A 25,736-nucleotide genomic window follows, 5' to 3' on the forward strand; every position below is an offset into this window, starting at 1 on the left:
CCTGGTCAAAGGGCTCCACCTTCTTGGGAGGAACCACATCTATCTTTTTATTCCTGTCGTAGAACAGCCCTAGGAAGTATTGAAATCATTGCCTCTTTCCTATAGCCATTGCTCCTTAATTCCTAGTTCAGATCCTAGTATCAAGCCTGGAGACTCCAGTAATATCCAGGTCTCCTGGTCTTACCCTTGCCCACGCTCCACAAAGTAAGGGGAGTGATCTGCCTTACATGCAAGTATGACTATGACCCTGCCAGTTCCCTCTTTAACATTATTAATTGCTTTTTAATTCACTTAAGAATATTTACAGACAATGAAATAAACTCTTTTAGGTACAGTTCTGTGTGTTTTGACAGATGCATACAGTTGGTAACTACCATGTCAATCAAGATATAAAATAGTTGCTTCACCCCACAAAATTTTCTTCTGCACTTTTGTAGTCACCTCCTCTCCTAATGCCCAGCTCTTGGCACACTGATGTGTTTTCTGTTCCTCTAATTTTGCCATTTCCAGAATATCATAAATTAAATCATACAGCATATCATTTTTTTAAAAATTAAACTTTTTATTTTGAGGTCATTGTGGATTCACATGTAATTGAATACAGAGAGACTCCATATATACTTTATGCTTCCTCTCCTAGTGGTAACATCTGGCAATCAGATTCTGACATTAGTACAGTCAAGACACAGAAAATTTCCATCAATTCAAGGATTCCCTATGTATCCCTTTTATAACCATACCCGATTCCCTCCTTCACCCTTCCTTAAACCTTGGAAACCACTAATCTGTTCTCTATTTCTATAATTTTGTCATTTCTAGATTGTTATATAAATGGAATAATACAGTATGTAACCTTTTAGGATTGGATTTTTCACTCAGCGTAATTCCCTGGAGGTCCACCCAAGTTGTTGCAAGTATCTATAATTAATTTCTTTTTATGCTAAGTAGGGTTCCACAATATGGAAGTACTGCAGTTTTTTAGCTCTCCTCTGCCAATATACACTGTTTCAATTGCTGTAGTGTAGAAGATGCCTTGAAATTGGATAGGCTGATTGCTCTCACTTTATTCTTTTTCAAAATTGTTTTAGCTATTTTAGTTCCCTTGTCTTTCCATATAAATTTTTGAATGATCTTGTCTATCTCTGTAAAAATATTGCTGGGATTTCTTAGCAACCATGTGAACCCTGTATATCAACTTGGGGAGACTTCACATTTTTACTATGTTCAGTCTTCCCAGTCCTTGAACGTGGATCTCTATCCATTTATTTAGGTCTTCTTTGGTTTCTTTCGTCAGTATTGTGTAGTTATAGCACACAAATCCGGTACATGTCTTAATATATTTACACTTAAGTATTCCGTTTTTTTCCCCCCTTTTTCAGACAGAGTCTCGCTCTGTCGCAGGCTGGAGTGCAGTGGTGCGATCTCAGCTCACTGCAACTTCCGCCTCCTGGATTCAAGCAATTCTTGTGCCTCAGCCTTCTAAGTAGCTGGGATTACAGGCATGCACCACCACACCCAGTTAATTTTTGTATTTTTAGTAGAGACAGGGTTTCATGATGTTGGCCAGGATGGTCTTGCTCTCCTGACCTCGTGATCCACCCGCCCCGCCTCCCAAAGTGCTGGGATTACAAGCGTGAACCACCACGCTTGGTCAGTATTTCCATTTTTTGAGTGATTGTAAATGGTATTGTATTTCAATTTTTGGTCCATGTGTTTATGGCTGGCATATAGAAATATAACTGATTTTTGTATGTATGTTTTCTATCTGTGACCTTGCTGAACTCACTTATTAGTTTTAGGATTTTGTTTTTATAGGTTCCTTGGGATTTTCCATGTAGACAACCCTGTTATCTGCTAAAGAGAACAGTTTTACTTCTTCCTTTGCAATCTGTATTTCTTTCATTCCCTTTTCTGTCTGGACTGCACTGGCAAGACCTTCCAGCACTATATTGAATAAGAGGGGTGACGGCAGACACCCTTGCCTTGTTATACAGTCTTCACTGTGTTGAATAAGAAGGGTGACAGCAGACACCCTTGCCTTTTTCTACAATCTTAGGGGGCCAGAATTTAGTCTTTCACCATTAAGTATGTTACCTCTAGGCTTTGTGTAGATGCATCTTATGAAGTTGAAGAATGTCCCCCTCTATTTCTATTTTTTTCCGAGAATTTTATCATAAATGAGTGTTTGATTCAGTCAAATGTTTTTTATGCATCAATTCGTATGATCATGTGGCTTTTCTTCTTAAGTCCGCTAATATGGTGGAATATATCCACTAACTTTTGAACACTGAACCAGCCTTGTATTTCTAGAGTAAACCCCACTTCATCATAGTGTATAATTCTTTCAATACATTGTTGATTTATGTTTGCTAATATTTTGTTGAGGAAATTTCTGTGTATATTAATCAGGGTTGTTTGTCTACAGGTTGTTTTTTTTTTTGTAATATCTTTGTCTGCCTTTGGTATGAGGGAGATACTGGCTTCATGAAATAGAGAAGTGTTTCCTCCTCTTCCATGTCCTGCAAGAGGTTATGTAAAACTGGTGTTAATTCTACTTTAAATATTTGGTAGACTTCTCCAGTGAAACCATCTGGGCCTAAAGACATCTTTTTAGGGAGTTTTAAAATTGCGAATTCAATATTAAGAATTATAGGGCAATGAAATGATCTATTTCATATTGGGTAAGTTGTGGTAGACTGTATTTTTCAATAATTTGTCCATTTCTTCTCAATTATATTTATGTGTGTAGAGGTGTTCATAGTATCCCCTTACTGTGCGTTTGATGTCAACAGGGCTTCTAGTGATATTCCTTGTTTCATTTCTGATAGTGGTTATTTGTAGCTTCTCTCTTTTTTTTCTTTGTCAGTCTTACTAGAGGTTTAACAATCTTATTGATCTTTTCTAAGAATAACCTTTTTGTTTCATTGATTTTTTCCTATTATTTTTCTGTTTTCAATTTTATTGATTCCCGATTGTTTCTTCATTATTTTTTCCTTTCTGTTTGCTTTGTGTTTATTTTGCTTTTTTCTAGGTTCTTGGGGTGGGAGCTTTGATTGTTGATTTGAAACAAATAGAATATGTTTCTAACCACAGTAGCTGGGATTACAAGCAAGCACCACCACACCTGGCTAATTTTTTATTTTTAGTAGAGACCAGGTTTCTCAATGTGGGTCAGGTTGGTCTCGAACTCCCAACCTCAGGTCACTGGCCAACCTCGGCCTCCCAAAGTGCTCGGATTATAGGCATGAGCCACTGCACCCAGTGCATGTGTCTTTTTGGTAGAATGAATTGTTGTCATTTGGATACATACCCAGTAGTGGGATTGCTGGGCCAAATTGTAGTTCTGTTTTAAGTTTTTCAAGAAATCTCCAAACTGCTTTCTATAGTGGCTGAACTAATTAACATTCCACCAACAGTGTATAATCATTCCCTTTTCTCCACAGCATCACCAGCATCTGTTGTTTTTTTGACTTTTTAATAATAGCCATTTTGATTGGTGTGAGATGGTATCTCATTGTGGTTTTGATTTGCCTTTCTCTGATGATTAGTGATATGGAGCATTTTTTCACATTTGTTGGCTGCATGTCTGTCTTCTTTTGAGAAGTGTCTTTTCATGTCTTTTGCCCATTTTTTTAATGGGGTTGTTTTTTGCTTGTTCATTTGTTTAAGTTCCTTATAGATTCTGGATATTAGCCTTTTGTCAGATGTGTGGTTTTTGAATATTTTCTCCCATTCTGTAGGTTGTCTGTTTACTCTGTTGATAGTTTCTTTTGTTGTGCAGAAGCTCTTTAATTATGTCCCACTTGTCAATTTTTGTTTTTGTTGAAACTGCTTTTGAGGACAGAATTACAAGTTCTTTCCTAAGGCTAATGTCCAGAATGGTGTTTCCTAGGTTTTCTTCTAGGATTCTTAACAGTTTGAGGTCTTACATTTAAATCTTTAATCTACCATGAACTAATTTTTGTATATGGTGAAAGGTAGGAGTCCAGTTTCATTCTTCTGTGTATGACTAGACAGTGAACCCAGCACCATTTATTGATTAGGGAGCTTTTCCCCATTGCTTATTTTTGTTGACTTTGTTGAAGATCAGATGGCTGTAGGTGTGTGGCTTTATTTCTGGGTTCTCTATTCTGTTCCATTAGTCTATGTGTCTGTTTTTGTGCCAGTGCCAAGTTATTTTGGCTACTGTAGTATTATAGTGTAGTTTGAAGTTGGATAATGTGATGCCTCTGGCTTTGTCCTTCTTGCTTAATATTGCTTTGGCTATTTGGGCTTTTATTGTTCCATATGAATCTCACAATAGTTTTTTCTAGTTATTTGAAAAATGACATTGGTAATTTGATAGGAATAGCATTGAATCTGTAGATGACTTTGGGCAGTATGGCCATATTAATGATATTGATTCTTCCAATCAATGGGTATGGAATGTTTTTCCATTTGTGTTACCTATGACTCCTTTCAGCAGTGTTTTTTAGTTCTTCTTGTAGAGATCTTTCACCTCCTGGTTAGAAGTATTCCTAGGTATTTTATTTTCTTTGTGGCTATTGTGAATGAGATTATGTTCTCGATTTGGTTCTCAGCTTGAATGTTATTGGTGTATAAAAATGCTTCTGATTTTTATACATTGACTTTGTATTCCAAAACCTTACTGAAATTGTTTATAAATTCTAGGAGCCTTTTGGTGGAGTATTTGGGATTTTCTAGGTATAGAAACGTATTATCTGCAAAGAGAGATAATTTAACTTCTTTTTTTCCTATTTGTATGCCTTTTATTTTTTTCTCTTGCCTGACAGCTTTGGCTAGCATTTCCAGTACTACGCTGAATAGGAGTGGTGAGAGTGAGCATCCTTATCGTGTTCCAGTTCTCGAGGGCAATGGTTCTGGTTTTTTGGCTATTCACTGTGTCATTAGCTGTGGATTTGTCATAGACAGCTCTTGTTATTTTGAGGGGTGTTCCTTTGATACCTAGTTTCTTGTGGGTTTTTTATCATGAAGGGATGTTGGATTTTATTGAAAGCTTTTTCTGTGTCTATTGAGATGATCATATGGTTTTTGTTTCTAATTCTGTTTATGTGGTGAATCAGATTTATTGATTTGTGTGTGTTGAACCAACCTTGCCTCCCAGGAATAAAGCCTAATTAATCATGATGAATTAACTTTTTGATGTGCTTTTGGATTCAGTTTGCTAGTATTTTGTTGAGAAGTTTTGCACATATGCTCATCAGGGATATTGGCGTGCAGTTTTCTTTTGTTGTTGTTGTTGTGTCTTTATCAGGTTTTGGTATCAGAGCGATGCTAATTTTGTAGAATGAGTTAGGGAGAATTCCCTCCTCCTCGATTTTTGGGAATGCTTTCAGTAGAATTGGTACTAGCTCTCCTTTGTACATCTGGTAGAATTCAGCTATGAATCCATCTGGTCTGGGGCTTTTTTGTTTGATAGATTTTCAAATTATGGATTCAATTTTGGAACTTAATATTGGTCTGTTCAGGGTTTCAATTTCTCACTGATTCAATCTTAAGAGATTTTGTGTTTTCAGGAATTTATCTATTTTTTTTTCTAGATTTTCTAGCTTGTGTGCATAGAGATATTCATAATAGTCTCAGAGGATCTTTTGTATTTCTGTGGGATTGGTTGTATAACATCGCCTTTGTCATTTCTGATTTGTGTCTATTTGGATCTTCTCTCTTTTTTTCTTTGTTAACCTAGCTAGTGCTCTATAATCTTGTTTATCCTTTCAAAGAATCAACTTTTGGTTTAGTTGAGTCTTTGTATGGATATTTCAGTCTCAATTTCATTCTGTTATTCTCTGATTCTAGTTATTTTCTTCTGCTAGCGTTGGATTTAGTTTGTTCTTGTTTTTGTAGTTCTTCTAGGTGTCGTGTTAAATTGTTAATTTGAGATCTTTCTTTTTGAGGTAGCACTGCAAATGTTCCTCTTAACACTGCTTTTGCTTTTAAAATCTCCCAGAGATTTTAGTATTTTGTGTCTCTGCTTTTATTTATTTCAAAGACTTTTTTGGTGTTTGCCTTAATTTCATTGTTTACCCAAGAGTCATTCAGGATAAAGTTGTTTAATTTCCATGCAATTTTGTGACTTTGAGAGGTCTTCTCACTATTGACTTCTATGTTAATTCTACTGTGGTCTGAGTGTAAGGTTGGTATAATTTTGATTTTTTTGAATTTATTGAGACTTGCTTTCTGGCCAAGAATATAGTTTATCTTGCAGAATGTTTGGTGTGCAAGATGAAAAGAATGTATATTGTGGGTTGATAGGTGTATTCTGTGAATGTCTATTAGGCCCAATTGGCCAGGTGTTGTGATTAAGTCCAGAATTTCCTGGTTAGTTATCCGCATCTATGATCTGTCTAATGCTGATAGTTGGGGATTGAAGTCCCCCACTATTATTGTGTGGCTGTCTAGAAGTACTTCTTTTATGAATCCTGTTGAATTGAACTCTTTATCATTACGTAATGGCCCTTCTTTGTTCTTTTTAACTGTTGTTGGCTTAAGATCTGCTTTATCTGATATAAGAATAGTGATCCCTAATCTTTTTTGTTTTCCATTTGCATGGTAGATTTTTCTGTAACCCTGTGCTTTGATCCTATGGGTGTTGTTACATGTGAGATGGGTTTCATGAAGATAGCAGATAGATGGATCTTGTTTTTTAATCCAACTTTCCACTCTATGCCTTTTGAGTGGGGTGTTTAGACCATTTACATTGAACACGAATATAATATGTGAGGTTTTGATCATGTTGTGAAGTTCTTAGCTGCTTGCTTTGTAGTTTCGATTGTGTGGTTGCTTTGTGGGGTCCGTAGGCTATGTACTTCAGCGTGCTATTGTGGTAGCCAGTATCACTCTATTGCTTTCGTGTTTAGACCTCCTTTAAGGATCTCTTGTAAGTCTGGTTTAGTGGTAATGAATTCTCTTAGCACTTGCTTGTTGGGAAAATATTTTATTTCTTTTAGCTTAGTTTGGTGGGATATGAAATTCTTGGTTGGACTTCCTTTTCTTTAAGAATCCTGAAAATAGGCCCCCAGTCTCTCCTGGCTTGTGAGATTTCTGCTGAAAAGTCCACTGTTAGCTTGATAGTGTTCCCGTTGTATGTGATTTAACTTTTTTCTGCAGCTATCTTCAAGATTTTTTCTTTAGGGTTGACCTTGGACAGTCTCATGACTCTATGCCTTGGTGATATTTGTTTTGTATGGTCTCTCACAGGTGTTCTCTGGATTTCTTGTATTTGCATATCTACTTCTCCAGCAAGAATAGGGAAATTTTTTTATTTTTTATTTTTTTTTTTATTTTTTGAGATGGAGTCTCACTCTGTCGCCCAGGCTGGAGTACAGTGGCGTGATCTCGGCTCACTGCAAGCTCCACCTCCTGGGTTCACACCATTCTCCTGCCTCAGCCTTCCCAGTAGCTGGGACTACAGGTGCCTGCCACCACACCCAGCTAATTTTTTGTATTTTTAGTAGAGCCAGGGTTTCACCGTGTTAACCAGGATGGTCTCGATCTCTTGACCTTGTGATCCACCCGCCTCGGCCTAGGGAAATTTTCTTGACTGATTCACTCAAATATGTTTTCCAGATTATTTACTTTTTATCCTCTCTCAGGAATGCCAATAATTTATAAGTTTGGTCTATTTGCATAATCTCATAGTTCTTGAAGATGTTGTTCATCTTTAAAAATTCTCTTTATTTTGTATGACTGGGTTAGTTCAAAAGACTAGTCTCCAAGCTCTGAAATTCTTTCTTCTGCCTGGTCCAGTCTATTGATAAGACTTTCAATTGTATTTTAAAATTTCTTAAGTGAGTTTTCAATTCCAGAAGGTCTGATTGATTTCCCCCTTTGGAAGATGTTTGTCTCTTCCCTCATTTCGTGGATTGCTTTGAAAGTTTCTTTGTGTTGATTTTCAACCTTGTCTTAGATTTCATTCAGCTTCCTTGAAATCCATGCTTTGAATTCTTTATTTGTCATTTTTGAGTTTCCATGTTGGTTATAGACCATTGCTGGAGAGCTAGTGTAATTATTTGGTGGAATCACTATATTCAAATTTTTCATGGTGCCATAATTCTTGTGCTGGTTCCTTCTCATCTGGAGATGTTGGCACTTCTAATTTTTGTAATTATTTTCATCCAGGATTCTTTTCTTTTTCTTTCTTTTCCTATAGTATTATTATTATTTTTCTTTCCTTTTCCCTTTACCCCTCTCCCTAGGGGTGCAACTGTAGAGAATGCTGGGTGGGATCTTTTGGCTTTATTTCTATAGCCCTGTGCACTTCTTTCAGGTTTTATATTGGGCTGTGCAGTTCAACCTACAATCCAGTAGATGGCACTTATAGGTAAGAACCAGCAGCAGCCAACGTGACTGGGTCTGTACTTGATCCTTCTTTTTTTTTTTTTTTTGAGAGGAAGTCTCGCTCTGTTGCCCAGGCTGGAGTGCAGTGGCCGGATCTCAGCTCACTGCAAGCTCTGCCTCCCAGGTTTACACCATACTCCTGCCTCAGCCTCCCGAGTAGCTGGGACTACAGGCTTGAGCCACGGCGCCCGGCCTACTTGATCCTTCTTTACTGGCCGAAGCTCACCATTGCCTCAGGCAATGGGGTGACTCTGGATTACACAGTGGTCTGAGTCCCTGCTCAGCCCTAGGGAGTGAATGGGGGCCACAATGGGCAGGGCTGGACTGGACAGGTCTGCCTACAGGTCCACCAATGGCAAGCACAAGCATCCTTTTACTTTCAATCTGCCTATATCATTGTATTTGAAGTGAGTTTCTTATAAAAAGTGTTTATTTGGGTCATGCTTTAATTCACTCTGCCAATCTCTTCCTTTTAACTGGTTTATTTAGACCATTTACATTTAATGAAATTGTTGATACATTAGGTCTGAAGTTGCCATCGTTTTTAAAATTTTCTGCTATTTCTCTCTGTGTTTTGTTTTTCTGTTATCCCTACCTTCCTATACATTTCTTGAATATTTTTGTTTTACAGTTCCACTTTGATTTATGTATTGCACTGTTTATCTCTTGGTGTAGCTTTTCTGCTTATTACACATAACACAGTCTATCTGTGTCAGCATTTTACCAGCTCCCATGAAAAGTAGGAAAAAAGGTGACCTCCTTTATGTCACCTCACCCTCCTCATTTATAATTTAGTAATCATAAATATTTAATAATAATATGTTTAATGTAATTGTCTTAAATATTTCCTCTGTGTGTATTTACAACCACATCAGTTAGGGTTATAATTTTTGCTTCAACAACAAACATAATTTAGAATATTCAAGAGGAGAAGGAAAATGTATCATATTTATCTATATTTTTACTATTTTCCTTGTTCTTTTTTTCTTCCTAATGATTGAGAACATGTCTCAGAGCAGTCTGAGCAATGTGAGATATGAATTTTTTTTTTTTTTTTTTGTGAGAGACAGGGCCTTACTCTGTCACCCACACTGTAGTGGAGTACAGTGGCATGATCATAACTTATACAGCCTTAAACTCGTGGGCCCAAGTGGTCCTCCTGCCCCAGCCTCCAGAGTAACCAGGACTACAGGCATGTACCGTCATGTCAACTAATTTTTAAATCAATCTTTCCTTCTTTTCTTTTCTCTTCTTTCTTTCGTGGAGACAGGATCTTGATCTTACTGTGTTGCCCAGGGTGGTCTTGAACTCCCACTCTCAAGTGACCCTCCCACCTCAGCCTCCGAAAGTGCTAGAATTATAGGCATGAGACACCATGCCTGGCCTGATAGGGAAAATATATCAGACCCAGAGAGACATGAGCATGAAACTCCAGTCATGTCCCCTGCAGCCATACCTGGGTGCAATTTTTAAAAGGCATTTTGATTCTTTTTCCTTTCTTCTAGTTTCCAGGCTAACTGATAAATTACCTGAAATGTTACCACAAGTTGCACAATGTAACTCTCATCCATAATCTTCATGTTCCTGGAATTTGTGATACAAAGAAAAATGTATAGCCAACCGATCACTTTTGTTATTTTAATAAAGCAAAGTAAATTCTTGGTAAACAACTTAAGGACAGCACTTCTTTTTTCCTTTTACAAACCACTTGTAGCTACTGTTAATTGGAGCATGTGTCAGGGCAAATTGCATGTGTCTCCTGGGCTTCAGTCCTCAGCTTCAGCCCAGATAAACTCCCTACTTATATTAATTTTGCCTCAGTTTTTTCCTTTAGGTTGACATAATCCAAGATTCTTTCTTTTATTACTTCTTATCTGTTTAGAAAACTTCCCTCAGCCATTATTTTAGAGGACGTCCGCTGGCAACAAATCCTCTTACTGTTCTTTCATGTGAAAATATCTTCAAGTCCCCTTCATTCACCTTTATATTTTCTCTGGATAAATAATCCTGGGTTGACAATTCTTTTCTTTGAGCACATGAAAAATACTGTTACTTCCTTCTGGCTCCCTGGTTTCTGATGAGAAATTCCATATCATTCAAATTGTTTTCCGTTATAGGTAGATGTTATTTCTCTCATTGCTTTCAGTATTTTTTCTTTGTCTTTAGTTTTCAAAAGTTTAGTCATATCATGCTTTGGCAAGGATTTCTTTAGGTTTATCCTATTTGGAGTTAACTCAATATTTTGAATCTGTAGATTTATGTCTTTTGCCAGATTTAGAAAATATTCATCCACTATTTATTTGACTACTTTTTAAGTCATGCCCTCTTTCTCCTCTCTCTGGGACTCCAATAACATAAATGTTAGACCTTTGATTGTGATCCTATAGGTCTTCGAGGCTCTGTTTATTTATTTCTGCTGTTCAGATTAGGTAATTTCTTATTTTATTTTATTTTATTTTCCTGTTCACCAGTTCTTTCCTCTGTCCCCTCCATTCTGCTGTTGAGTCCATCTACTGAGTTTTAAAAACATTTCTGTTATTGCATGTCTCAGTTCTAAAAAATTTCCATTCAATTATTCTTAATACCCTCTAATTATTTGCTGGAACTTTCTATTTTTCTAATATATTTCGAGTGTTTTTGTATTGCTTGTTGAATTTTTTTTTTTTTTTTTTTTTAGAGATTTGAGTCTCATTTGTCGCTTCAGGCTGGAGTGCAGGCCTGGATCTCAGCTCTCACTGCAAGCTCCGGCCTCCGGTTCTCACGCCATTCTCCTGCCTCAGCCTCCCAAGCACTGACTACAGGTCACCACCTCGCCTCGGCTAGTGTTTTGTATTTTTAGTAGAGACGGGTTTCAATCGGTTAGCCAGGATGGTCTCACATCTCTGACCTCTGATCCCCGCCTGCCTCGCCTCCCCAGTGCTGGGATTACAGGCTTGAGCCACCGCGCCCAGCCTTGTTGAAGCATTTTATTTACTTTTATTTTATTTATTTTTTTTTTTGAGACAGAGTCTTGCCCAGTCACCCAGGCTGGAGTGCAGTGTCACGATCTCGGCTCACTGCAATCTCCACCTCCCAGGTTCAAGTGATTCTCCTGTCTCAGCCTCCCGAGTAGCACACGCCACTATGCCTGGCTAATTTTTGTATTTTTAGTAGAGACAGGGTTTCACCATGTTGGCCAGGCTGGTGTCAAACTCCTGACCCCAAGAGATCTGCCCGCCTTGGCCTTCCAAAGTGCTGAGATTACAGCTGTGAGCTACTGCGCCTGGCCTGAATTATTTCTATGATGGTTGATCTAAAATATTTGTCATAAAATAATTGACATCTCTGCCAGTGTTAGTCCTTGTTTCACTCTCTCATCAACATGTGACATTGTCAGAGCTTTATTAAAGCCATTTTGCTAGGTATACAGTAATATTACATTGTGGTTTCAATTTGTATTTCCCTAATGACTAATTATATTTTAAATCATTTTTATAATGGGTCATTTGTTTTCTTATTATTGTACCTTCATTGGGTTTTAAAAAGCTTCCTAGCACCTAAAACACTCCTTACCATGGCAGGTAAGGCCCTGTATAATATAACCCCTGCCTCTCTTTTCATCTTTCACTTAAGTACTGTCCATATAGCTTGATACTCTCCTGAAACAAGTTATGCTATCATAATAGACCTCCTTCATATTCCAGCTCCCAAATCTGTAATTCTACCTGCACCTTTTGCTCTTTATTCCATCCACATGAAACTGGAGAAGGTCTCCCCTATTAACAAAAATCAAACCCTTCACAGGAGATTTTGATCCCATTTCTCTCATGGGATCATTGTCTAGAACTTCTTTCTTTTCTTTTCTGTTGTGTGCTATTGATCTTTCATTAGTATTTAGTCATCACCAGTAACTAATATGCCTTATTACCTCCCATTATAAAGAAATAAGAGAGCCTCCCTTGTTCCCTACTTACCCTCTAGCTATTGTACCCTCTGGCTGATTCTTTTCATAGTCAAACCTCTCAAAAATGTTGTCTATAGATGCTGATCCCACTTCTTTCCATCCTTCCCTGCTTTCTGATCTGGCTTTTGTCCCCACTACACTAAAGTGATCTTGTCAAGATACCAGTGATCTCCTTGTGGCCAAATAGCATGATAATTCTCTTGATTGAAACAGTCTATTCTCTTAGCTTTGGTGATGCCACATTCTCTGAGGTTTTCTCCTGTTTCATTAGCTGCTTCTCAGTTTTCTGTACACTTTCTTTTTCTCTATCCAACTTGTAGTTGTGGGCATTTCTCAAGGCTTCTTTTCTCCTTCCACTCTCTCCCTAAGCTTTTCAACCAGCCCCATGGCACTACATGCCATCTATATGCTAAATTTATATTTCTAGACTAAACCTATCCTTTCAATCCCAGACTAAAATATTCAATGACTGTAACATCACTATTGAGATTCTCCAATAGAAACATGTCCCAAAGTGAATGTTGGCATCTAGCTGTTCCTACAATCTGTTCATCCAGGAGTCTTCCTCCTGTACCCTTTCATCAGTTGCTCACACTATAGACCTGAACTGCTGTCCTTTCATTCCTTATATCTACTCCACCATAGATCTTGTCAGTTCTACCTACCATACATATCTCAGACCCAACCACATCTTCTCGTCTTCAGTAACCATCATCCAACTTATCGTCTGCACAGGTCTGGGCCATTCTGGTAGCCACTGCACAAACTTATATAGCTATTCCCCCACCAATCTCACCAAATAGCCAGAATGACCTTCTTCAAGCGTATGGAATCGTACCAATTTCTCCATCATGTTGTGTTGCTCACCCACATGGATTATCCATGTGTGGCCCCTGTGTGTGTGTTCCCTCCACGTGGCTCATCCACATGTGGTCTGTGTGCATCCCCTCCAGGTGACTCATCCATGCTTGGTTTTTGCGTGTGTGTGTCCCCCTTGCAGGTAGTTGGTCCATGTGTGGTCTCTGTGTGCGTGTCCCCCCCAGCTGCCCCTCCTCCCTCATTTCAAGCCCCTCTCCCATTGACCACCATCCTCCAGCTCCCCTGACCTCATGTTTTCCCTTGAACCTATAGAGTTATTTTCTCTCAGTGGCTCTGGCCAGTTTGGTGTCTCAACCTTGCTCATTCATGCATGGTTCCTCGTTCCTGCTGCTCAGTACTTGCTGCACCTCCTAATAATAACCTCCTTTTAAGAAGGAATAGGTTCCATACTTCACTGTTCACTGTGGCCTAGCCTGTGTGTCTCCTTTATAACATTTACCCCATTTGCATTTTTATTAGTTTTTTATTTCCTTGAACTCTCTCAGTCAATAGATGATAAATTCCAAGTGGGAAGAAACTATGTGTTCTATCTATCAACATATTCCCAGCATCTACATAGTATCAAGTGTATAATAGGCATTCAATAAATATTCTTAGCTAACTATTTATAACTCACACTCAAGTTCCTTCACTGTTTCACACATCTAATCTTTTGTGTTGTGGAGGTATTCTCTTGCCTGACTGATCCCACCTTCTTAAGGAGTTTTTAGAATGAAAGGTATTGGAGGTCTAAATGATCATTGGCTTCATAGTTCATACATGTTCTTCTCTTACTGAGGGTGTAAAGTACCCACAACCCCCACTGCACCTGCAGGAAAACGATGGGAACTACCCACAACCCCCATCGCGCCTGCAGGAAAATGAGAGTGATGCTCACTAGTCGTCAGAATGCAGGCGATGAGGCTGCACATGAGCACGTGGCTGAGACAGGTAGAGTGGAGACTGCCCTGTATCCATAGCCAGGCTACCCAGTGGCTGGGACAGGTGGAGTGGAGACTGCCCTGTATCCATAGCCAGGCTGCCCAGTGGCTGGGACAGGTGGAGTGGAGACTGCCCTGTATCCATAGCCAGGCTGCCCCAACTCAAAGAGGTGGCACATTTCAAGTATTGTAGTATATATAAGAAGAGGTTCTTAGAGCTAAGAAAACCTGATTTTTGCCAGCTGCCATCTGAATTCAAACTTTAGATTAGATCTGAACTCAAATTTTTGTCTTATTGTAAAGCTTAGTTTCAAGAGGAAATGACTGTGCTGTACGTTTTGTATGTTTCCCGTGATGTTAATGTATATGTAAAAATTTGGTAATTAATGTACGAATTCAGAAATATTCTGAAATCTAAATCTGGGTGGCAAAATTTTGGCAACAATTTGAGACTGTCAAACTTGTGAAAGTATGTTGCTTTGGTAAAAGCGTTGAACTAGAAATTTAAAGATTCTATCATTGATGTAAACCCCAAAGTACAAATGACAGACCTCAAGTGACATAGCCCACAGTCTAGTAGAATAAGTTAGTCATGTGTAGACGTGATTTGCACTGGCTTTATTTTAGATTGAGGGAACATGTGCATGTTTGTCACGTGGGTGTAATGCATGCTGGTGGTCACTGGGCTTGTAGTGTGCCCATCACCCAAATAGTGAACACTGTAACTGACAGTAAGTTTTCAACACTCGCTCCCCTCCCAACCTCCCCACTTTTGGAGCTTCCAGTGTCTATTTCCATCTCTATGTCCATGTGTACCCATTGTTTAGCTCCCATTTATAATCGAGAACAAGCAGTGTTGGATTTTCTGTTTCTGAGTTAGTTCACTTAGCATAGTGGCCTCCAGTTGCATCCATGTTGTTGCAAAGGACGTGATTTCATTGTTTTTTATGGCTGCTGATTAAGATTGATCAAAGGCTAACACCAATCTGTAACTGGGCACTTGTGTATAAATAGTCGATGTTCTGTTGACTGCTTTGGGGAGAGCGGGAGAAGTGACAGGGAAGGGCCCCCCAGGAGAGGATGCCAGACAGGAATGCAGAGCAGAGAAAGCCACAGATGCAGCAGAGCAGCGTGAGCACATGTAGCTCACACAGCGTGAACGCGCAGCGAGTGGGGAAGGCTTGCAGGGGCAGCTCCTTTGGGGCCTTGGGGAGCGTGTGACGGATGATGACCTTTGATCTCAAGACCACAGGGCAGTCAGAGAAGGGAGCCACACAGCCAGCCGTTGTCCTGGTTGCTGTGGGGAGTGGTCTAGGGTAGTGCTGGTAAGAGTGATAACGGTACAGAGGTTGCTGTGGTGTCCAGGTCAGAGATGGACAGCTAACAAGCTCTCCCTGTTATCTCAGTAAGGACCACGAGGCCACCCTTAAAGAAACTGGAAAATGCTTTGCTTTGTTATTTTAAATATTTTCATTTATACTCTGCTATGTAAATATATATTAATATTGTTATTGAGAATACCCCACAGTTACATAAAGAGTGAAAATTCCACTAACCACTCACATGCAGCCCACTACCCTCCCCAAAGCCAGCTAGGCCCATAGCTGGCCTCTCCAGACACCTTGCCGCAGGCCGCTGGCAGCCTGGCCCCTCCCGTCTCCACACTGCTGGCAATGCCTCGCCTCAGATCTGCAGCACAGGTTACATCTCTCAGCTAGCCTGAGTATTTATTCTTTTTCAGAGCAACCTGATTATTTTGTTCTAGAGAAAGCACAACCTGTAATTATTTGTTCACTTGAGTATCATCTGACTCCTCCATTGTAATGAACCCTCTGAGGCAGCAGCGTGGTCTCGGTATATCTGCCCCAGTGCTTGAAACAAACACGATGTAAGGGAGAAGCACAGTAAATAGTTGGCAACTTCTACGGGGCAAGCTTTGGGGTGCAAATATTCACATTTTTTTCTCTCCACATGCAAGTCTTTCCCTCTCTCTCTAGTTGATCCTCATTATTCATGGATTTCTTATTTGTGAATCTACCTACTCACCAACATTTATTGGTAACCCTCAAATCAACACTCTCAAGTGCACAGAGAAGTGAAAAGTTTGTGTCTTCAGAGCACATGTTCCAGCTGAATGAGGTGATGCTCGGCCTTCTGGCTTCAACGCACGCTGTAAGCAACTGTTTTCTTTTCACAGTTTATTTAGTACCACTTTTTTTCCCACATTTTTATGCTTTTTGTTGATGATTTCACTGTTTAAAATGGCCTCAAGCACAGTGCGGAAGTGCTGCTTAGCGTTCCTGAGAGCAAGAAGGCTGTGAGGTGCCTTTTGGAGAAAACACGCATTAGACGAGCTTCATTCAGACAGGAGTTACAGTGCCGTTGGCCATGTTACTTACTCCACAATACATACTAAATAAGGTGTCTTTAAACAGAAACATACATAAAACAAGGTTTTATATTGATGGGTTGATGAAAAAGCTGTGTCCTGAGGCTCACGGGAACCTAACCCTGTCTTTCCTCCATGAGCCATGGTTCACTGTTCACTAATTCAGTGTTTGTGCTGAAAAAGAAAAATGACATCCTAAGCCCCTGAGCTGACTGAATGGACTCCTTCTTGACCAAGGGAGCCCCAGAGAAATTTTAAAAACTGAGTTCCTGGCCATGATGGAATGGGGAGGTTGGACGCACCTTTTTATACCCACTCCCGCGCTAATCACACGAGGGTTCAACAGAAGCTACAGCCCTTTCAAAAGACTTGCCAGACTCCCCTTCTGTGGTTTGGACACAAGACGGACCAGCATTCCTTCGTGATGAGAGACCAGCGACCACGGACTGATTCTGGCCGGTGTACACAGGATGCCTCTGTGTCCTCCATTTCATCTTCCACATGCAGAGCCTAATTTTAGTGCATTTAAACGTTAAGTGCTTACCCCAGATTGAATGTGGACAGACATGCACGCATGTTTGCTTTCGACGCATGCATCCACTCATCACGAGTAACCTGTTAGATATGTATACTTAGCCAACCCATTTGGCATAAATTCCTGTTCCAGCCTTTCCTCCCTCGAAGTGCCTGCTTTTGGTTTCTGCTTCCCAGCCTGCAAGATGGCCAGCCTGCAGGGTGCAATCCTTTGTAAGAAATAAAGCTCTCTCCTCGCCAAGTGTGTGAACCTCGTGATTCTTCAGTCGACAGCAGTGACTTCACAAAACACAACCTACAAGTAACGAGCATACTTGTTTATTTTGCTCAAACTTGCCTTCCCCTTACTAACAGTTGAGGAGGAGGTTAGAAAATAAATGTGTATGCGTATGTTTATTTATATATTTGTTTCTTGTCTATCTTCTATGAATCGCCTGTTTATTTTTTGTCCATTTTTCTATTGAGTTGTCTTTTTCTTATCAGTTTGAAGAACTCATTTATAAATTATTCATATTAATTTTTAACCTCGTAAATACTTTGCAAATATTTTATTCCAGTAGACACCTTAAAAAAAACTTCATTTATGTTTGCTTTTCTCATAGGGTGGTTTTAAGTGTGTGTGTGACGAAGTCTGCCAGTATTTTCCTTTGTGACTCCTAGGCTTGTTTCTTCTATATTAATGTAGGTTGAAGGCTTTCTTCAAACTATGCTGATAAAGTGTACTTCTCTGTTTTCGCTAGGTTTTAAAAAGTGAGGCTTTTAATTCATCTGGGATATTTTCTGGTGTGCCACGGCATAGAAAACTGTTGAATTTAAGCAACTCGTCAGTCTCCTTTTCCTGTTCTTTTCAATTGACGTCCAAATAATGCCTTCAGTATTGTTGTATTGCTGCCGAGTGAGGAGCTCTTTCCTCCCCTTTTCCTCTTCCTGTATTGCCTCCTCCTGCTGCTGTCAGTCTAGAGAGTGGGCTCAGAGCCACTGTGGTGGGAGCTCTGTGACCCAGAGTTGGTTCTCATTTGCAAGAATCTCCATTCCATTCCCCTCTCCAGCAGCAGGTCCCATGGGCTTCCAGTTACACTTTATCTATACTTTAAACAAACCTTTAAAATCTTTATGGATATGTTTAGACTAAAGTCTAGACTTAAGTAAGACTTTAATAGGGAGAGATCCGTTTAAACCTGAAGAGACTGGGAGGAGCAGAGTGCTCCGGTCCTGTCAACGTAGATGATGCTGCTCTCTTATGACTTATGTCCCCAAGTGCTCCTTGTTGGCCGCATGCCAGCCTCATCGTGAAGACGTCAGGCATCAGCCAACTGGGGCAGCAGGGCCTGGCACCCTGCCCTGAATCCTTGGGTGTCTGATCACGTCACTGAAGAGAGACAACCTCAGCCGGACGCCTCTGGCAGGATCCTCCGTGCACAGCAAGACAGACCCTCCCTGCCCTGTCAGCTGGCCGTGGGCTCTTTGTGGGCAAAATTAGGTTTCCTCACATCAGTGTGGGGCTACACTTTGCTTTTTGGCCCTCACTGGGCAAGAAGTTAAGGTGCACAGATGAGCTTCCTGCTCCCGTCACCTTTCCCTTTCGTGTCCCTAGCTCAATAAAGCTAAGGATGGTTAGAAAAGAACGTGGAAACTCCAGAGATGTGTTCCGTCACTGATCCCAGGGCCACAGGGCGCACAAACCTCCAGAAACAAAAGGAAGGGAGCAGAAAAAAACATCGTAACACAACAGCCATCAGCATGAGAATGCTGGAGCCTTAGGGTCTTCCTTCCAGATATTCGGTAAAGTCTCCAAAAGCCTCCCCAGTGGAAGCAACCTTCATTTCTTTCATCCTCCACAGGCCACATGTCCAGAACTCTGTATTGTTTCTCAGATTCTTTAATGGAGTTAATTATTTTAAAGGGGAAAAAATGCCTAAAGAATTTAACCGCTAGGCTTATTCCAGGGCCATATTTTCCTGGTGATCAGATGTTCACAGACACGGTGCAGTGATGGTGAGGGAAAAGAGGTTTAAGCATAACAGCAGAAAGGATCTTGCTCCCTCTCCTTCAGGGGCCTCTGAATATTCTCCAGTGGGTTGTGAGGTTGGTGCCGTATCTCAGGAAGTCATACCAGCTAGACACCTGTAGAGGCCAGTGTGTTCCCTTGCTGTGGTGTGTGTGGGTTAGAAAATAATTTCCAAGTGTTTGCTTTTCCATTAAGCTTCATGAGATCAGAAGAAAATCTTACCCGCTGTCCGGAGCACTTGCTGGTCTCTCGTGCTTCCTGCTCTGCTTTTCCCTGGTGCTTTTGTAAATGAGGCAGGTGCTCAGAGAGCCTGACCAAGAAGGGCAGCCTTGGTTTCCCACTCAGCAGGCAGGAAGCCACCTTCTAGATCAGCAGAGGTCCTCCCTGGAGACTCCATGGGCCTGTGGGACACCAGCTTCTGTGGCTTGCTTGGAAGACTGGGAGGGAGCTGGACAAGCTTGATGCCTGCTGTTTGGTGACCTAGGACTCACTCCTACTCCCCTTCCCAGGTGGCTGCAGGACTTGCATTTAATTTCCTTCTCCAGACAGCTGCAGGGTGTACCCTTCATTCCCTTCCCCTGATGGGTGTGGAACATGCCACTCATTCCCCTTCCCTAATGGGGGCACAATATGCCCATCATTCCCTTTTCCTGATGGGTGTGAGACATACCGGTCAGTCCCTTCTCCCGATGGCTGCAGGATGGGCCCATCGTTCCCTTCCCCTGACTGGTGCAGGACATGCCCATCAGTTCCTTCTCATGATGGATGCAGGACATGCCCATTATTCCTTTCCCCTGATGGCTGCAGGATGTACCCATCATTCCCTTCCCCTAGTGGGAGCAGGACATGCCACTGATTCTCTTCCCTTAATGGGTGCAGGACATGCCCCCTCATTTCTGTGCCCCAATGGCTGCAGGATGTACCCCTCATTGCTGCAGGGCATGCCCTTCATTCCGTTTCCCAGATGGCTTCAGGATGTGACCTTCATTCCCTTCTCTGATGGCTGCACGATATACTCCTCATTCCCTTCCCAAGTTGGTTGCAGGACATGCCTCTTATTATTTTTCCCAGATGGCTGCAGGACATATCCTTTCCCTTTCCCCTAGATGGCTGCCAGATGTGCCCCTCATTCTTTTACCCAGATAGCTGCAGTACATGCCCCTCATTTCCATCCCCTGATGGTGTGAGACATGCCCCTCATTTCCTTCTCCTGGCAGTTGTGGGACATGTCCCTCATTTCCATCCCCAGATGGCTGCAGAACATATCCCTCATTTCCTTTCCCTGATGGCTGTGGGATATGCTTCTCATTTCCTTCCCCTCATAGCTGCAGGACATGTTCCTCATTTCCTTCCCCTGATGGCTGCAGACTGCCCCTCATTCCCTTTTCCTGATGGCTGCAGAACATGTCCCTCATTTCCTTCCCCTGACAGCTGGAAGACATGCCCTTTATTCCCTTCCCTTGATGGCTGCAGAACATGTCCCTCATTTCCTTCCCCTGATGGCTGCAGGACATGCCCCTCCTTTCCTTCCCCTGATGGCTGCAGGACATGTTCCTCATTTCCTTCCCCTGATGGCTGTAGAACATGTCCCTCATTTTCATCCCCTGGTGGTGGCAGAACATGTCCCTCATTTCCTTTCCCAGATGGCTGCAGAACATGTGCCTCATTTCCTTCCCCTGATGGCTGCCGGATATGCCTCTCATTTCCTTCCCCTGATGGCTGCAGGACATGTCCCTCATTTCTTTCCCCTGATGGCTGCAGAACACATCCCTCATTTTGTTCCCTTGATAGCTGCAGAACATGCCCTCATTTCCTTCCCCTGATGGCTGCAGAATGTGTCTCTTATTTCCTTCCCCTGATGGCTGCAGTGCATGCCCCTCTTTTTCTTCCCCTGATGGCTGCAGGACATACTCATTTTCCCTCTCCTGATGGCTGTGGGACATGCCTCTCATTCCCGTTGGCTCTGGCAAATGACAGTTCCTCAGAGAGGTCAGTACTGCTCTGCTTTGGCAATGCCTGCTTGTTGTTTATGGACTTGTTCTTTTTGGGCCGGACGTTCTCTCTTCTAGTCTAGTAGATGGGAGCCTGGCATTTAGTTCAGTACATGCTTGCGGAGTGAATACGTGGGTCCAGCTCTCCTGCCTGTGCACTGGGGCTACATGGCCATGTGACATGGAGCAGGTGACCTCTTGTCTCAGCCTCAGCTGCTCACACCACATGGTTTTTGAGGGAGACTTGTTGATTTGGTCATAGAAGTGCCTGAGAAGACAAAGCAACACCAGGACCCACAGGCAGGAAGTGAGGCAACCGGCTCCATCAGTGAGCAGACAGTGGGGAGTCATCCGAGACAGAACGAGAACCACGGGGGCAGGAAGAGTCAGAAACAGCAGGGGCAGGGGGGTGTGACTGAGGAGACAAATATAATACCAAGAGGCCAGAAGAAAACCCTCCTGGTTAAGGGTTTCAGACCCCTCTGTCATCAGGACCCTCATCCCACCCCAGAGAACCCACTCTGGGTGTGAAGCTGCATTCCTAATTAGGGAGGGGTGTGTCTTATGTGCACTGCAGTTCCACAACTGAGAAATAAGCTTAGTCAGAAAATCAAACAGGAGAGAAAGGGAGGGTCCAGTGGGTCAAGGGCCTACAGGCCAGGAGGATTCCTGAAAGGCCTTAGTGTCAGGCAGCAGTCTTTGGGTCTGATAGGGAAGGTCCACTTTCCTGAGGGGTTGATGGTCAGGGACAGATTTCAGGGAACGCCAACAGGTAGGGATCTGGAGTGGGCCGAGGGCCTCCGTTAGCCAGGCCCCGCAGGGAAGGTGCTTTGGAGAGCCGGCTTTTCCACTCACCCTCCGGGGCATGGGGGCTGGCTCCACGTGCCATACCTTCTCTGTCCGTCTCTCATTAGCTCTCTGGGGGCACTACAGTGCTCAAATCAGGATTCTAAAGTTCACAACTGGCTGTTCTGAAGAAACGTGAGCCACTCACGCCTGTAATCCCAGCTCTCAGGGAGGCAGAGGCGGGAGGACAGCTTGAGCCCAGGAGTTCGAGACCTGCCTGGGTAATATAGCGAGACCCCGTTCTCCACAAAAAGGAAAAAAAAAAAAGACAAAAGACAAAAAAAAGAAACGTGAGCCCACAGAAGGGCCCTAGCCTCATGGAAACTCTCTAAAGCAGTGGTCTGAGCTATGGCACCCAAAACCGACACCTTTTGCTTTCAAAAGCCTCTGCACTCCAATCAATACATGTGAGTCCTTCCCCGCTCCCTCCCTACGCCAACCCTGAGTGTGGGCTGGATTTAGAGGCTTTAGAACAGAATGTTAAATAGAAAATCTAGTTACTTACAGTGGAGAAACCTGGCAGACCCACCTCAACCAGGAGATGAAGGCTAACATCACCCAAGCCACGTTGCTATAAGGCAGCTCACGTTCTTCCCCAAAGCCAACAACCTCAATTTAATCATGAGGAAACAGCAGACAAACCCACTTCATGGGATATTCAAGGAAAGCCTGAGGAACGGTCACAGACCAGAGTGCCTGAGAAGGCATAACACCTAAATGCGGTGTAAGGTCCTGGATATGTCCCGGGGCAGAAGAACGGGTGAAATCTGAATATGGTCTGGAGCTTAGTAGTGGTGGTGTGCCAATGTTAACTGCTAGTTTTGATACATGTGCTAATGTTAATTCTTAGTTTTGATACAAATGTCAACATAAACTCTTAGTTTTGATACATGTGCCAATGTTCATTCTTGGTTTTGATACATATGCCAATGTTCATTCTTAGTTTTGACACATGTCTATGCTAATTTTTATTTATTTTAATTTTATTTGTTTGTTTACTAATTACCGTCTATGGACTCACAGAACCAATGTTAATTCTTAGTTGTGGTACATGTACCCAGGTTACACAGAATTTTGACATTAGCAAAGCTGGATAAAGGATATATAGAAACTCTGTACTATCTCTTCAACTACTCTGTAAATCTCAAAGATTATTCAAGAACAAAAAGTTAGAGGAAGGCCCGCGGTCAGATGCCACTCTGTTTCACCTGGGGTGCCCTGGTCACTCTGGCCCTGGGGCAGCCATGCAGTGGGTCCTGCCTGCTTTGCTACTCCCTTCATTCTGTTCACGCATGTTAGCCATGGGCTACCCCAACTCCACTCCCCACCCTTGCAGCCATGCCCCGGGCCTCCAAGTGTCCAAGAGGGTCTTCAGACTAGGTGGGGGACAGTGTCCAGGACCTTCCTCACAAGTGGGGCAGTTCAGGCCAGGCCAGGTGCGGTAGCTCACACCTATAATCCCAGCACTTTGGGAGGCCGAGGTGGGCAGATCACCTGAGGTCAGGAGTTCAAGACCAGCCTGGCTAAAATGGTGAAACCCTGTCTCTACTAAATAGACAAAAATTAGCCGGGTGTGGCAGGTGCCTGTAGTCCCAGATACTTGGGAGGCTGAGGCAGGGAATCTCTTGAACCCGGGAGATGGAGGTTGCAGTGAGCAGAGATCGCGCCACTGCACTCCAGCCTGGGCGACAAAGCAAGACTCTGTCTCAAAAAAAAAAAAAAAAAAAAAAAGAGGGGCAGTTTGGGAATCTCAGCCCAGGTCAGCTCCCTGACCATCTCAGCTGCTGACAACCAGCCAACTGGAAACTTTCAACTGAAATTCTGTGCCGTCATCAACCTGCCCTCATCAGTAAATTCCTGGAGGGCCCAGGCCCAGACAATGGTTGTATTCAACTTGAAAGCAGACATATTTGAAGACAAAGCCCCTGCCATATGTCTCGAGCAAGAGCCAAGCAGAGCAGTGGGCTTAAGGGGAGGGGCACAGCACACAGTCTCTCCTCTCTGGGAGACTCTGGGAGGAGGATTACTTCGGGCTGCAGACATAAAAGGGAAGTGCTTCTTGCTCCTCCTGGCTCTGCAACTGGGTTTTGTTAGCCACTGTAGGTCAACAAAGGTAAGAAAGGAGCTTCACGTTAACCCAGCCGGCCCAGAATCCAGGACAATGAGCTGGCACAGCAGGAGGCAGGAACAGGAGAAGGCAAAGGAGCCTGCCTGTGAGCTCATTGTGGTGCTAGGCTCTTTCAGTGCGTTATTTCATTTCGGACAGCACCTCTGTTTTGTCACATAGATGGAGAACCTGGGACTCAGAGAGGTTCAATTCTTTTCCGAAGGCACGCTACCTAGAAAGTGGAAGAAGTTGAATCTGACCCCAAAGCTTGTAAGATTACAGATCTTTTAGCTTCTTACAGTTCACTGAAAACTACAAACAACAGCATAATGTTTCCAAGTTCAGGCTCTGAAGTAAGATGACAGGGTGTGAATCTTGGCTTTGTCATCCAGTAACTGCTACCTTGGATAAGTCAGACTATCCAATGCCTCAGTTTCCACATCTGTTAAAAAGGAGGGATAATGGTGGCATCTATTTCATTGGACTAAGTAAATCAATTAACACATACAACCTAAAAGAGTACCTGACATGAAATAAGTGGTCATTATAAATAATAGCTGCTATTGTTACATTTAAAGAGTTATTACAATGATTAAAAAAATCTGTCTTTGCAGATATATCTCCTGTTGCTTGCTTAACTTCTAGAACAATCTGTAGTTTCTTGGACTTCCCCTGCTTTCCTGCCTCAGCATCTTTATTCGCTGCGTCTACAGGACTTTGTAGGTTACGGGTAAAGAAAAACCCAACTAAAAATGGCTTAAAGAATAAAGGGACTTCAGGCGAGATTTGGTCCAGTCACTGAATCCAAGTTTTCCTTCATTTATCTGGTTTGCCTTGTGTATTTGCCTCTTGTGTACTCTAACATCATTGATTCTAACTGGGCCACAAGCCTGTCCTTGAAGTAACTGCTCTCATCAGGAAGATGGGAGATGCTGACTGACTGAAGCTGCTGAGGACCCAGCCCTGGAGCTGGGAGTGAAGGTCGGCTTTCCCCAGTTATGTGAAGAGGGAGCAGTAGTTTTTGAGAGGACAACCAGGGCCCTATTGTCAGAAGACAGAACCAATTCACTCTGCTGGTTGCCTTACCTACTATTCCCTCAGCCCTCCATACCTCCTTTTCCCCACTCCTCTGTAGTTCCTCCAATGCAGTCAAAATTCTATTCCCCCTTTGGGTCCCTCCTAAATGCCTGTGTGCCTGGGACATAGTGTGTGCCCAAAAGATTTGTGCTGAGTGAATGAAATTCCCTCTTCAAGGAACCTTTCCTGATACTACTGATAAAACCATTTCTGCCTTCTTCCAGCTTCCACAGATCTTGTTTCTATCTTGCTTATGGCATTTAGTCTTTCTGTTGTTGCTTCTGTGCTTGTTCTGATCTCTTCGTTAGACTCTCCAATACTTTGTATGTGGCCATTTTTTCCTACCCTTTCTTTCCTGGTATGCAAGAAACCCCATGAATCTTTGGTGATTTATTTAATAAATGAATGAGGAAGTACATGGCAGATTAATAGACTGAAAACAGCCATTTAGGTGCTGAATTGTTGTAGATTGAAAGCATGGGTCTGGGTGAAATTTCTGGGGAAGAGAGATGAGCCGTAAAGAACCCAGGCACACCCGCATCTGAGGGCTCAGCAGGAGAGACTAAAAGAGCAGGAGGCAGGAACAGCTGTCTGGCAACCTCTGTGCCCAGCAGTGCATGTGGCCTTGTGGCGGCAGCTGGAAGCTCCCCTAGCTGTAGGAAGATCAGTAACATTTTGCAAAGG

The 25,736-nt window shown here is 42.4% G+C and overlaps 1 protein-coding gene across 1 annotated transcript in view; it reads left to right on the forward strand.

Annotated features, from left to right (window-relative positions):
• The window catches only part of PSMB1 (proteasome 20S subunit beta 1), a 59,410-nt gene extending 36,030 nt beyond the window's left edge, over nucleotides 1-23,380 (forward strand). Inside the window, exon 6 of the mRNA XM_031667592.1 lies at nucleotides 16,098-23,380. Coding sequence (XP_031523452.1) covers nucleotides 20,080-21,105 — 1,026 coding nt within the window. The 5' untranslated portion in view covers nucleotides 16,098-20,079 and the 3' untranslated portion in view covers nucleotides 21,106-23,380. The remainder of the gene's footprint in view (nucleotides 1-16,097) is intronic.
• The last annotated feature ends 2,356 nt before the right edge of the window (nucleotides 23,381-25,736 follow it).

Source organism: Papio anubis, chromosome 6 (assembly GCF_008728515.1).
Source record: "Papio anubis isolate 15944 chromosome 6, Panubis1.0, whole genome shotgun sequence".
NCBI lineage: Eukaryota > Metazoa > Chordata > Mammalia > Primates > Cercopithecidae > Papio > Papio anubis.